The 14,470-nt window shown below is 36.2% G+C and overlaps 1 protein-coding gene across 1 annotated transcript; it reads right to left on the reverse strand.

Annotated features, from left to right (window-relative positions):
• Positions 1-3,735: 3,735 nt before the first annotated feature.
• On the reverse strand, positions 3,736-13,905 carry LOC6042131 (phenoloxidase-activating factor 1). The gene is made up of 5 exons (XM_038257989.1): positions 13,701-13,905; positions 10,493-10,861; positions 9,339-9,447; positions 8,833-9,017; positions 3,736-4,282 (listed from the first exon to the last, which is right to left on the reverse strand). Exons 1-5 carry the CDS (start codon positions 13,804-13,806, stop codon positions 3,855-3,857), a joined length of 1,197 nt encoding a protein of 398 aa, XP_038113917.1. The 5' UTR covers positions 13,807-13,905; the 3' UTR covers positions 3,736-3,854.
• Between the last annotated feature and the right edge of the window lie 565 nt (positions 13,906-14,470).

Below are 14,470 nucleotides of genomic sequence, written 5' to 3' on the forward strand. Positions count from 1 at the left end.
CGAATGGTTACGGGTTTCGCCTCATAAGCGGAAAGTCATGGGTTCTTCTCAGGGTGGCAGCCTTAGGTTTAAGTTCAGAGGTAGCAGCAACCGTATGAGTATAAAACGGTTGCTTCACGTGCTCTTCAAGCATGTGATCAATCTTGGGATATTCCTTTGCGCCTCTTCCCAAAATACTTTCCTCGTGTCTTCGCATGTAAATAATGCCCAGCCGATCGGTATTGCACTGCAGTCCAGTCGCATTGTCCAGATCAGAGCAAAGGAACACCGCAAAATAGCACCGCAAAAGACAATTGTCTTTACAAGACCCCGCGCGGCAAATAATAGCTGCTGGGAAGAGCTTGAAAAATGACACGAAAAAATTGTCACCGCGGTTCTAGCGATGCATAGCGCACAAGGCACAAGGAATGGAGTTTACAGCATCTGGATGGAACAGCACTTTCCCTCTCAATAGGGACTGTGTTATAGATCTGGAAATGCTTAATAACAGTAAAAATGGGTAACACGATACAATAGTCCTCGTAATCAGGATTCCGTGTCTTAATACTCAAACAGAAAAAAAAAATGCACCTGCACCATATTACTACGGCGGATATTACGATCCGACGGTTATAGTGGAGTCCCCAGCAGTGTTTTCGCCGCCGACCTTCATCGTCGGTAGAAAGTGATTGAATTGTTTTCAAAAAGTGCAATAAATAGAAGATTCACCAAAAGAAACAAGTTTCAAAAACGAAAGAAAATCCCCATCAGCTTGGGAATTCCGACTCAGCAGTGATTCGATTTGACTTATTGATTATCACATTTATCCTGGTAATTGTGCGAACTGATTAGCGCGTTTATCATCCAGGAATGACACCTAGAACACGTACACAGAAGGCTCCTGGTTGAAATTAGCGCAAATATTGTTGCAACGAAATAACATTCTTTCGCCAGTGCTTGAAGGGGAAACATTCAATCTTTTATAGAAGCAGTTATGAAACCGTTCATATTATTAGTACTGGTGATCCTGGTGGTTTTGGCCACACAAGGAAACGCGGGACGCGGTGGCGGTGGCTTTGGAGGTGGTGGAGGGCGTGGTGGCTTCGGTGGGGGTGGACGTGGCTTCGGTGGCGGAGGGCGTGGTTTCGGTGGAGGACGAGGATTTGGTGGAATCGGTCGAGGATTTGGTGGCATTGGCAGAGGAATCGGACGAGGTGTTGGATATGGAAGAGGGTTTGGGTACGGAAGAGGATACGGATATGGACGAGGCTATGGTTATGGTAGAGGTTACGGATTCTATGGCGGAGGATTCTTCCCGAGCCCGTACTATTACGATGATTATTACTACGATCCGACGATCATTGTGGAAGCACCACCAGCGGTTGTTATTGGAAGAAGATAAGTGAATGATTGGATGTAACAAATAACTAATAAAGAAAATAAAAGGCTTGAAGTTTCAATACAATTCGAGTTCAACATTATTTCTGATTGTTGGTGTAATTAATAGTGTTTGATTTAAATGTTTATAATATAAACTGCAGGCAATTTCTTAAAAAAAAAGTTGTTCATTAAAATACAACAATTTACTGAGCTGGCCCACAGTTGTATTTGAAAATATACGCTCTTCAATAGGTCCAACACCATTCACCACTTTTACTAACGGAAGTATACTTCTAGGCGCATTCACTAGTTCCCTTACTTCATATAGCTTTCAGACTTTTTTTAATGTGTTGTGAGCACCACATAAGTTATTCATATGTCTATGGATCATTCCATCTAAATCGTACACAAAATAGTACAAAACTGAAATCAACATTTTCTTAATCGATTCATGCAGTCCACTTTCAAGCTAAGAATTTTTTTCAGTGTGTGTTGTGCAAATGAAACCTTGTTGTCAATTTTCACATACAGCCCATATTTAAACATAAGTTCAACATAAGTTTTAAACACAAAATTCAATATCTTCTGAACCATAAACAAAAAATTTAGATAAAAAGTGGTCCTTTTTTTCCTCAGAATCACGATGGTCTAGTCAAAACACATGTTTAAATATGTGCTCTAGGATAAATATTGAGCAAAATGTTTTATTGTTCAACACTCAATGTAAACAATTTTTAATCTAAAAGTGGACTGCGTAAATCGATTCTTTAAAATGCGTCTTTAATCAACTTGAGGTTTTTCACAATTTTCACGAAAATGGCGAAACTTTGGAGTATCAAAAAGATGTTGTTCAAATTTAGATGAAAATCGGAATTCTTGCTTGTTTTGATGGTATCAACAGCCCAACCAAATTTGAACTTGATCAGTAAAAGTGGATTTCGAGTCCTGATACGTTAGAGGTGACTCAAGTGTGAATATTTTTTTTCGTTTTTTTTAAGATTGTATCACTTGACTATAATGTAGTCTTTCTATCAATCCTAAAAGTTTTACTAAGATTTTCCATTATTTAAGCAAGATTTGCCACACAAATCATCTGGAAACGCAATGTGCATGTACGAGTGCCACGAGTGTCCACGATATCTCAAACTAGATGGACTAAATTGGCTGAAATTTGAATTAAACACTCTCAATATTTGTTCCTTGAGCCTGTGTATGTTGAACTCACATTGAAGAAAAATGCCTTTAAGTTGAAAAAAATCAAACTCTATTGTTATTTTTTATGTAAAACACTGTCACACTTTTTATAATTTTCAAAATGAAAGTTCTGAAAATTGGCTCTTGAAACAGTAGAATAAAAATTGACAATTCTCAGTCTGTTTTGACCAAATGAACGGTCAGAAATAATCATCTGAATGGAATCTCATCTTTGTACAGGTATTTCTATCTATCTTTGGGAAATTAGAGCGGATAGCGAATATGTATTAAATTATTTCTGTTTTTTCTATTACAAATAGAAATGTAATACATTAAATGGGTCATTCCGTCTCAACTGTGCACGAAAAAGTGCAAATTTGAAAATTACCCTCTCCGATCCTGCTCCAATTTGGCAGGGCTGTTGATACTTTCAAAACATGCAAGAATCCCGTATTTCATCCAAATCGGACCACCCCCTCCATTTTTGTACCTCCCCAAATAATCGAACCTCCTACGGCAATAGCTCGAGAATCACAAATCTTAGAAGGTCGGTCTTAGACTCAATTTTGAAAGAAATTGGACGTAGAATGCATTTCCGAGATCAAAATGTTGATTATTTTTATTTGACTACCTGTATTGCGCAATTGAAAACTTTAAATGGCCGTATCTCAAAACACCCCAACTTATTTTTTTATTTGACCTCACCATTGTATTCTCTGGCCAATTTTACTTAAGAATCACTTATTGACAAAAATTAATATGTTTCGTTCCAGAGATATCGAATTTTCAAGTTTTGAGTATATGAGATTACCTACATCAACTTCATTCGCCGCATCTGCTAGAAGCACAAAGGCGCGCTGTCCAATAATTAGTGGTCCGATTTGAATGAAATTCGGGATTCTTGCATATTTTGATTGCATGATGATTTAGCCCTGCCAAATTTTAGCAGGATTGGAGAGGATAATTTTCATGTGCTGTTCCACTTTGGATGGAATCACCCAAATGAAATTTAAATATCTTTTTTATTGCTTTATTTTTCTTATACATTTATTTATTTTTCTTATACATTTATTTACGTTTTTCAAATATTGACTTGACATTTAACTTTTTTGCAACCTTGCATAAAGTGTAAGATAAAACGTAATAAATAGAATAGCAAGTCAACAATGAAACAATGTCGAGTCCATAACTAGTAGAATTAGCACTTTATTATTACGTATTCATCATCATCATCCATATAAATATAGTAAAAACACGCACATAATAACTTATCACCGGCCCGCCCGACTGCTCCATCAAAATCACACAAAGGTCGTCGGCGTGTTAGACTCGATCCAGTGCGCGTAATGCGCAATCGAGGTGTACACGCTGGGCATGTTGAGTGCGCCACAAGTTTCCGCTCCAAAAGACATGATCCCGATCTGGGCGTACCTCTTGGTAGCTCCATCGCGGATGATGAGTGGTGCCCCTCCAAAGCCCAGGCACGCATCGCGACCTTCACCCCCGGCACACATCCATTCGCCCTCGATGGATTTGGTCGATTGGAGGGCTCCCGTGGAGGAGTACGCGCGCACACATTGGTCCCAGGACGTCAGCGGCACCTCCAGCGATTGCAGCTCAGGCGATTTGGTTCCGCTAGTGGAGAGTTTACCCCAGCCGATGATTTGTACCCGCCGGCCAACGGTCAGATCTTGGCGCCTTCGGTGGAGACAAAGCGGTTGGGCGGCCACTGAAACACAATAAACATTAGCTGTTGTAGGTGAAAAACGTTTGGCTATTCTAATTTTGTGGTGCTTAATTAGTGACACGCATGAGAACAGTGCGCGGTGGGATGGTCCCCCTACACGGTTGGACAAAATACGTTTTCACGGTCAATGGCCACAGAGAGGCCTCGAAATGTTTAGCTTCCGTGTACGGGTTATTTCCGAAATAGACAGGTAATCTCCAATGAACCTAGTGGTACTTTAAAATTTGAAATTTTTTAAACTAAACATTTAAAAGCTTTAAATAAATCTTATTTAAAGAAGAAATGACTTATCTGAGTATCTTCTAGAATTTTAAAGTTTTTAGAGCAGTTGAACAGTATTGGAAAGTTAAACCGTAAGCCAGGGTTACATTGATAGGATTTCAATTTATCTTTGGAATATTTTCCAAGTATTAAGGTTTTTCTCAAGATTATTATTTTTTAAACATGGAAATACTAGGTTAGGCCACACAAGGTCCATGCACTATTTTTGAAAAAAAGTTTTATCGAGAGTGCTTTAAAAAAAGGTGCGTTGAAAATTTGTGTTATACAATCCGGGGTGACTTTGATAATCATAGTTTTTCTTGTTAAAATGAGATTTAAGGCGTAAACATTTTATTTTTACGTGAAATTTACCATCGATAAGGTTGCTAATATCGTTTTCAAGAAAAAAAAAAATCAATGTTTATATTTAGTTAACTTAGTTTACAAGCTTTTTTTTTAAAAAAACACATATAAACTTTAGGTATAATTGTTAAGAAGTCACAATTTTGCTTGGTATTGGATAAAACTAGTTTTGTTTTTAAAATTATCGATTCATATTGCATTTTAAACTGAATTCGAAACACGAATCAAAATTTTTTACAATTTATTTGAAATTTGTTTTACTGAAAATGCCTATAAATTTGAAGCTTATTTTTAATATATTTCAAAAACACATAATATTTATTATTTACACAACTTATTTTACCTAATGGAAAATTGTCCAAAGAATCCGAAAATACATTCCGTTTTCCGATTCGAAATCACGTTCATTGTGAAAATCATGACACTTTGAGAATATCAATGCTGTTCATCAACATTTTCTTAGTTATAGTTTACTAACTATTTGAAACCTTTCAAAATGGTATGAAAACTTCTTCTTGAAATACATTGAACACTTCTCTATCATGGTCAGTATTAGAGGTGGGCAAAACCGCTCTTTTTAGGAGCCGCTCATTTTCGCTCGCTCATTAAAAAGAGCCGCTCTTTTGAACGGCTCTTTCGCTCTTTTCAAAAAATTTGATGAAAATATTTTTTTTTTAATATTGTTCGATTTTATAAGGTATTTCACATTGCACTTTTATAAATTACTTGATAAAAAAAAACTGAAAACGAGAAGATGCATTTGAAAACCATAAGTCTTGGCGGTCTCAATGTCAAGATTTATACTCGAACCTAAACATTCGAGTAAAAATCCAAACTCAAATCTAGGATGTTTGGAAAAATTGCTATTACAGTGGACTCTCTGGCTGTCGATCTTCTCGATATCAATATTGCTCCAGCTGTCAATAAATTTTTCAGTCCCTTCAAACAGATTGCTTTGATTTTTCGTTCTATAATTTGATAACTCCCGCTCTCGACGGTCCCTTCAATATCGACAACGAGAGAGTCCACTGTAGTTTCAAAATTGCGTTTATTTCTGTAAGAATTGAACTAACGCTGATATTTTATTTGGAGAAAATGTTCTGTTAACTCTTTTCTACATTCTGATTTAAAAGATAAAGTCTATAAACGCTACAGTTTAATCGGACAAAAAGATTATTTTTTTCCCAAAATCTCTAAACTATTCAGTAGATTGTTGGTATTATTTTACAAAATATGCAATTTGAAATGCTCAAATTTGTATTCCGGTAATACTTTCATTTACAATCAGTTGTACAGTGAAAAGTTATTTTCGCGTGGTTTAAAAAATCATTTAAAAAAAACGAAGTTGACTTTATAGCTGTCGGCCACCATTGCTAGTACCAACAACTAGTGTCTTCCTTTTTATCTACAAGGACTTCGCCGCCCTGGGCTCCTAAGTGTATGAAAGTATGGCACGGAGCGACGGCGCCGAATACCCATATTTACACAAAGAATTTTAGAGCGCCCGCCGCGGGATTCGAACCAGCGACCTCTGGATTGTTAGTCCAGTGCGCGGTCCGATTGATCCACACGGGCGGGAAAAATCATTTACCTTTGGGATTAATTCTTATAAGCAATGAAATATTTGAAATTGCATTTTCAATTCTCAAAAACAAATTTATTACTACTTTCTTTTGGAAATTCAATAAATTATATTTATAACAAAAATCATGCCATCTTGAAACGGTTCTTTCAAAAGACCGGAGTTTAAAAAAGAACCGCGGTTCTTTTTTGTGAGCCACGGTTCGCTCTTTTAAGTGAACTGGCTCTTTGAGCGGCTCGCTCTTTTTTGCCCACCTCTAGTCAGTGTGATTACATAGCATTCCGTACGTATTCAATTTGTACTCTTCATGTTGCGGAAAAATCTCAAACCTAATCAAAGTTTTACGTTATATGAACTTGTTACAAAAATATTTGCAGCGTTCTAATCTGATTTCAATGTTTGTTGAGACATGCAAATTGCAATAACAACCTAATGAATAATATTTATTGAAAAAAATTGAGTAGGCCCGCGAGCTCATGAGAGTTTCAAATTTGGTCCGCCACTCAAAAACTTTGAGCACCCCTGTTATATAAATATATAATGTTTATAAAAGTTGGTTTTACAAGCCGTAAACTATACAGAATCCAATCACAACATTTATTTCGCCAATAAATCTGGGTTTAAAGTTTTCCCACTAGTATGCTAGCCCGGAGAATGTGTCATTAGGGTGGAATCTAGTTATATGGGAAAATTAAAAATGATAAAAAATTCAATCAGCAACACATTTTTGGGGTCCTTTTTAGGGTCCCAAACAACCTCCTAAATTTTGGGAGCGATTGGTTAAGCCCATGATTGGCGCAAAAAGAGTGAAATTTGTATGTAAATTACTATGGGGAAACTCGCATTTTCACATTTTTAGATTTACAGAATTCATGTTTTATTATTTTATGAAACTAACACCGTATAAGTGTAGCCCTGGATGTCCTTAACAACTCTCCCGAAGAAAGTATGGTACCAAAGTGCGTCATAAAAAAATTACAGAGTTTTCTAAAGTAGTGTATTGTAATAATCAGTGAAACTCAAATTTTCTGCCAACATTGCCAAAGGAACCATGAAATACAAAACAGACATGATTGTTCTTATATTTTGATGAACCTTACTAAAAATCGATATGAAGAAAAGTTCAGAAGACATTATTTAGTTAAATTACACCCCAATTGCTCAAATATATTAAAGTTTTCGAAAGTTTTGGCAAGTGTTGGCAAAAATAATGATTTTCACCGAGTATTTCGAAAAGTCTCTCTTGAACGCTCTGTAACTTTTGTTGGAAGCAATTTAGCACCATACTTTCTTCGGGAGAGTTGTTAAATGCATCCAGAGCTATACTTCTACGGTGTTAGTTTCATAAAATAATAAAACATGAGTTTTGTTTAATCAAAAATGTGAAAACGCATGTTTCCCCATAGTAATTTCCATACAAATTTTATTCGCTTTGTGCCATTCGTGGGCTTAACAAATTGGGAGGTTGTTTGAGACCCTAAAAGAGACCCAAAAAATGTGTTGCTGAAAAAATCAATTTTCGATTCCACCCGAATGTGTCATTAATATTATTAAAGAATACGTAGAGTCATATTGTGGGACAATACAAAAATAAATGCATACTTATATAACAATTATTTTTGATATTTATGTCCTGGTTTTCGATAAATTCAAAGAAATACTATTAAATAAAAAATCTTATCTCTTAAACCAGATTTTTCACCATCCCACATCATAGAAGAAAATCGAAAATTAAAAAATACGTATTTAGGGAATTCAAATTTTATTAATGAAAAAAAAAATATAAATAAAAAAATAATCTGATTTTTGTCGGGTTCCATTTTTTCCGAAAAGTCCTTATCATAACATACAACTTTGCCCAAGACACCACATCGTTTAGAAAATCCCTACTCAAGATATAGAATTTTATACATTTACACTACACTATTTGACTATAAGAAATGCATGAACAAAGTTTCATCCAAATTAAAATTTAAAAATCGCGAATTAAAATTGCAAAATCGTAGAGAACTACTCTGCTTTGTATAAGTATAAGTAAGTAATCTTACAATAAATTGGTAAGTAAGGCATTGATAATGTATGGTTAAAACCTCGGTTAAAACCATAATTTCATGTCATTGTAAGTATGTTTGAAATTTAAAACATTTTTTTTTAATTTCAGATGGATTTTCGGCTTGCAGTCGTTGAAAGCAGCTCAAACACTTATTTGATAAAGTACACAAATAAGTGTTTGAGCTGCTCTCAACGACTGCAAGCCGAAAATCCATCTTAAGCTAATAAACACAGTCGAAAAAGCCACATTTACTTTTTTTTTAAGATTTGATACCTGTGTAGTTGATGGGTGATCGCAGAATCAGCAGTGCAATGTCATGGTGATACTGCCCGTCCACATAATCCGGGTGGACAATAATTTGGCTGACGGCGTGATTAATGGCTGCCGGTGCGCAGAACCCGGTATTTCCGCAGTCCGGATCGGTGCGTGTGTCATAGTCCCCAATTCTCACCGAAGACCTGAAAACAACAACAACATGGGCGGACATCAATGCAAAGCGTTTAGAATCGATTTCGTGACAGCGCGCTCTGATGGCGATCTCCCGGTTTGTCGGAGGCTGTACTTAAATCCCCATCAACCTTGAAAATTGGCTCCGGGGGGTTTTCCCTTTCCACCCGCACTCTTTGATGTAGATCATAACGAACGATCGCGCAAATTTTCCATGTGACTGGGTCGCCACCGTTACAATTATTTGCACGTTACGCAACGATCGCGACGGTTGGTCATGACATATTTTATTAGATAGTAGGACTAGGAGAAAAAAAACTGGCGATACTTACAGTCGATGGCTGTCCGCTTTGGCCAGGGCGCAGTGGGCGGACGTTAGAATTATCTGGCGGGCGATGATTGAACCGGAGCACGGATAGATAAACGATCCTGTTTTGGTATCTGGCGAAAATGATTTGGGATAAAGGGTAAAAGACTGTAGTTAACTAACTGTGAAAATGGTGGAAATAATTGCGGGCTTGGTATGTAGAGCGTGGCTAAAAACTTTGTTTTGATTTGGTTTCAAATTTTGATAATATTCATTGAAATTCAGAATCCTGGTTAAGAGTTTTATTTCTAAGATTGAAATTTCCGTAATATTATCTGAGAAGAATAAAATATATGAATATTGTGAGAATACAGTTTACAAGATGAAAAAAAACAAACTATAATCAAATAATACTAATTTAAATTGTTCTAGAGCAGAAATTGATTTTGTAAGAAACTTTGTTTGTAGAGTGCCAAAAGCATGAGTCTTCAAGGTTCAGTCTTGTTCTTGTCTAACTTGCAAACAAATTTATACATACCATCATAAGCTAAAAAAAACTAGGTTAAAATTATAAATATAAAAAATTGTTCTAGGAAATATTGTCTGAAAAACAAAACACATAAAACGCAAATTTAATTGCACCTAATTCCGTCAAAACGAAACTATTGGCACTACGCCCCCCGGGGCATGGCCTTCCTCTAACGTGGGATTTCTGCTCCAGCGCCTCTGACGAGACAGGAGAAACCGGGACCGACGTTTTACTTCACCATCCGATAGAAGCTCAGTGGATAAGGCGGGAATCGAACCCGCGTCTCATAGCATCATCGGGATCGGCAGCCGAAGCCGCTACCCCTGCGCCACGAGACCCACCTAATTCCGTCAATAGACCATAAATTCACTGTTGACATGAAACAGTTATGCAAATTTACCGGTCAACATTCCAGCAGACAACAAAGCCCATGCCGGGCATGCCAGCCATCACGGCAGTGAATTATGGTGGTCTGATGTTCAATGAAGTTCCTAGCTTCACACAATAGAGAAAACCGTTGTAAAATGACAATTATTCAGCGGCAATTTGAGCTCTGATTTACATAACCACGTGTAACCCATCTGATCTGCTACTTGGTCTGCCAACCTTCGGTCAAAACTGACCCCGAGATCTCGATCTTCCCAACTTACTCTTGAACCCGATCCGCGCCACAAACGGGAACGCGCCCAGCCCGTTGTAGTAGTCACCCTGGACAATGCTCTTGCCACAACCAACGCTATCGCCGTTCCGGTCGTCGTCGAACCGGTTCGGTGTCCGCGGGCAACACACGTGCGGTTCCAGCTCGTTCACCCCACACGAAAGGGAAAAGTCCCCCCGGTAGCACTGGCGGGCCGTTTCCAGCAACAGCTCGGGACAATCGGCCAGCGGGACGCACTCGCTCTGGCCCGGGCAGCTGATCCGGTAGAAGGACTTGGGTTCGTAGCCGGAAGCTGTCGTTCCTCCGCGGAACGCTGCCGAGTTGCTGGTTCCGGTTGATTCGCTTTCCACGATCGAGTGTGCTGGAAGAAAAGATTTCAGGGGATTTGAAAATAAAACTCTTGAAGCTTTTCAAAATGTGAGGCGAATTTTACAAAATTGTTGAGAACTCTTAGAAGCATAATATTTATCAAGTTTTATGACTGATATGTGGTTCAAAAAATATTATTTCGAAGCATATCGTTTGTAGATACAATTTGAACTGTTTATGGGTGCACTGCACAGCAACCAAGGAAGTTGCAATATTGTCAAACTTACGGACCCAATCCTGAAATAACCTGATTATAAAAATAGTCAAACTTTGTTGTTAATTAATGTATAGACTGTATATTAGGGTATGAATAAAAATCATATCGGTAGATTCCGTAGTTTCGCAGATACTAAAATGTCTGTACCAAAAATCTTGGTGTAAAAGCTTTGGTTGATGTGCACCGTTAATAATGATGCCAGATTTTTTTAAAGCAGATCTGTATGTTATCTGTTTCGTGTCAAATTCGGAGCCGCAGATTTTTTTTTAACTTTTAACAGCAGATTTATGCTTTTTAATCATATGAAAGCATAATTCAATCAATAAATTGTTAAAAAATTTAAATATATCATTTTCAAAAAATCTGTATATACAGATTTTTGTGATTTTTGGGATCGATAAATCTTTAAAATACAGATTTATCTGTATATCTGGCATGCCTGACCGTTATGCTTTATAAATAATTTTATTTTGTCTTGATTTTCAAAACAAAATTAATGGAGGTTAAGTTGAGATTGGACTTGAAAACTAATCTGAATGGCCTTGAAAACATATTAAAAATATACAATATAATAATATGATTTGGGACCAACGATGCCACATTATTTTATGAGATATCTGTATTTTCTTTAAAATAAATCTGTATTTTATCTGTATTATGTCAAATTCGAAGCCAAACAAAACATGTTTAAAAATTTAACAGAAGATTTAAGCTTTTTTATGATATTAAAGCATAATTCAATTACTAAATTTTTGAAATTATTAAATATAATCAATTTTAAAAAATCTGCATATACAGATTTTTGTGATTTTTGGGATCGAAAAATCTGTAAAATACAGATTTATCTGTATATCTGGCATGGCTGTTTGGGACCCCTTTTTAAATGTAAGTCAAGATTTGAAAAAATCTGGATTTTTTTCATTAGGTTGGAAAATTTATACCAAGGTTTCACTTGTATCATTGAAAATCTGATGAAAAGCAAATTGTACAGAATTTTCTCAGCTTATCGAATATATTTTTTTCAAGAAGGTTGGACACTTATTTTGAAAATTAAAAAAAAACAATTTGTTGATGCCTGCAAATAGCTAAAGTTCTTTTTTAATCTAAAATTCCACTTTGCATCTACAAACGTTTATTTTGTGTGCATTTTTTTTACTTTAAAAAACAAGTTCTTCTAAAAGAGGAGTTACATAAGAATCATGTCTGCTTCATATCTTAAAGCTCAAACGTTTATTTTTATGTCTGCTAAAACATATCAAAAAACTAAAAATCGAAGATTTTTTTTCTAAATTGAGTTTTTGTGATAAAAAGTTTAAAATAAAATAAAAACCTTTCTTGAGACATAGATTTTCACATGTTTTCATAGTATTTTTTGTGGACAGTCCCCAAAATTGTATAGAGACTTGTATGAAGAAACAAATGATGCAAAATGATATATTCAAACAAAAGGAATCAATGGAAAAAGTTTCAAAATTCTAGAGAAATGCTAATATTTAAAATGAAAATCGATGCAGAAAAATACCCCTAAAAACTAGAAGCAAAAGATCATTTATACAAAATGTTTAAATTCTCCTTGTTCTTCCTCAAATAAATCAAATATAAATGTTTTGCTCTTCGATTTTCCAACAACAAAAAAAAAGGATGGGGATATTTGGGTCATTCCACTTCAAACGTATCACCACTCGCGAAATCTGATCCCATCAAAACAAGCAAGAATTTCGATTTTCATCTAAATCATCCTTTAACGAGATGTCGCAGCTTGTAAATAGAGGTTTTTGAAATTTTATTTGAAGTGGTTCAAAAAATTAATGGGTTTTCCGATTTGGACGAAAACCGAGATTCATACTATTTTTGATGAAATCAACAAGGTAAAAAAGGTTGAGTTTTGAAAGGTTGAAAATTTGTTTGATTGAATACTACTTCGTTTTTGAGTAATTTTACCAAAAATATTGTGCAAAAATGTTAAATTCAACAGAAACGGTTCCTTATGTAAAATCAGACTTTTTTTTTCAACTAAAAATCTGTCACCATTCTCAAATGTAATTTTACCATGTATTATTTTCAACTGTGAACATATCTTCCTTGGATCTTCCCAATTTTAGCTTGAACAGAAAATGTAATATTAATTTTTCACATTTTTGTTTACATGCCCCATCAACACCTTGATTTTTTGAAAAAAAAAAATTATTCAAAAGCGCAAAAGAAAATTCATTATTTTTTCTAAGATTTTTTGGCAGAATATGAAATGTTTTTTTACTTGATTGCTTTAATCTCGGTTCTATAAACATGTGATATTTTTTTATATTCAAGACAAAATTCTATATCGGAGCAATATTCTTGCATTCATTCCGCAAATGTCAGGTTCATTCACTATTTTTTTTCTTCACTTTTAATAACAGTCCACACAATTCCTGACACAGTCCGTAAAAAACACATTTCACTATGTCCTCTTTTCACACACGGTTTCGGTTGGCCTCGTTTTGGAGCACCAATTCTAAATGCAGTCATTAACTACCTCGCCGAAAAAAAGTGTCCATTGTCAAAAACAACTTTTAGCCGGCAACGACTGGTTGTGCAGCCCAAAACTACCCCCTCAAATCACTTTCACTTTTACCGTAAACTTGTTGCAGTTCCTGTAGACTGATTGTTAGCATGCAAAACAGCAGTTGCAGCCGGATTCCACAGTTGGCATTGTTAAATCTGCCAATCATCTTCCACATTTTGAAAAATTTAAACTTTACAACCAGTCGAAAAAGCACACTCGCGGATCACGGACGACCAACTTCAATCGAATCTAGAACAAGACTAACCACAAGTCGAGCGAGAGTTGAATTTTCACTCTCGTTTTCCATATGGAAATGGACGTGATGATGATGACGATCAATGATGATGGGAGGAAGCTCACACAAGCAGGTAAGTCACCCACGCACGCGTGATGCTCGCCATTGACGGGGGCAACAAACAATAGATGTCTCCACCTGTCCAAGAGCGCGCGCGCCAACGATTTAAGTGCGACCACCCGATGGTAAATGGCTGGTTGTGGCGCAAAACGTTTTTGCGAGGGAGGGATGCTTGTTTCAATTGCTCATTTTTCTGCAAGATCACAACTATTGTCTCGCAGCTAGTTGATAATGAAACCTGCAAATTGGGCTTTATGGTTTTAGATTACATATGCACAATATGCACGTTTGATCTTTTTCAATTTAGGAAGATACGCAACGATACCCTCCCTGTTGGGCGTTTATCGTCTGCATGATGCCAATATTGAGACATTATTAGATGTTCTCATGCAGGACCAGGCCGTAGGTTGTCGCCCTTGGAAAAATCTTCCTCTTTACTCAACTCTGAATTACTCTTTTTAAAATTTTAATTTTTGAAAAGGTC

The sequence above is a fragment of the Culex quinquefasciatus genome, chromosome 2 (genome assembly GCF_015732765.1).
Source record: "Culex quinquefasciatus strain JHB chromosome 2, VPISU_Cqui_1.0_pri_paternal, whole genome shotgun sequence".
Taxonomy (NCBI): domain Eukaryota; kingdom Metazoa; phylum Arthropoda; class Insecta; order Diptera; family Culicidae; genus Culex; species Culex quinquefasciatus.

Bases quoted from the DNA above. Each gene is read 5' to 3' on its own strand.
- LOC6042131 (XM_038257989.1), bottom strand. From the start codon at position 13,806: ATGTGGAAGATGATTGGCAGATTTAACAATGCCAACTGTGGAATCCGG. The intron at 9,018-9,338 runs GTAAGTATCGCC...TGTTGTTTTCAG, and splicing joins AAAGCGGACAGCCATCGACT to GTCTTCGGTGAGAATTGGGG. The intron at 4,283-8,832 runs GTATCAAATCTT...ATTGTGTTTCAG, and splicing joins ATCACCCATCAACTACACAG to TGGCCGCCCAACCGCTTTGT.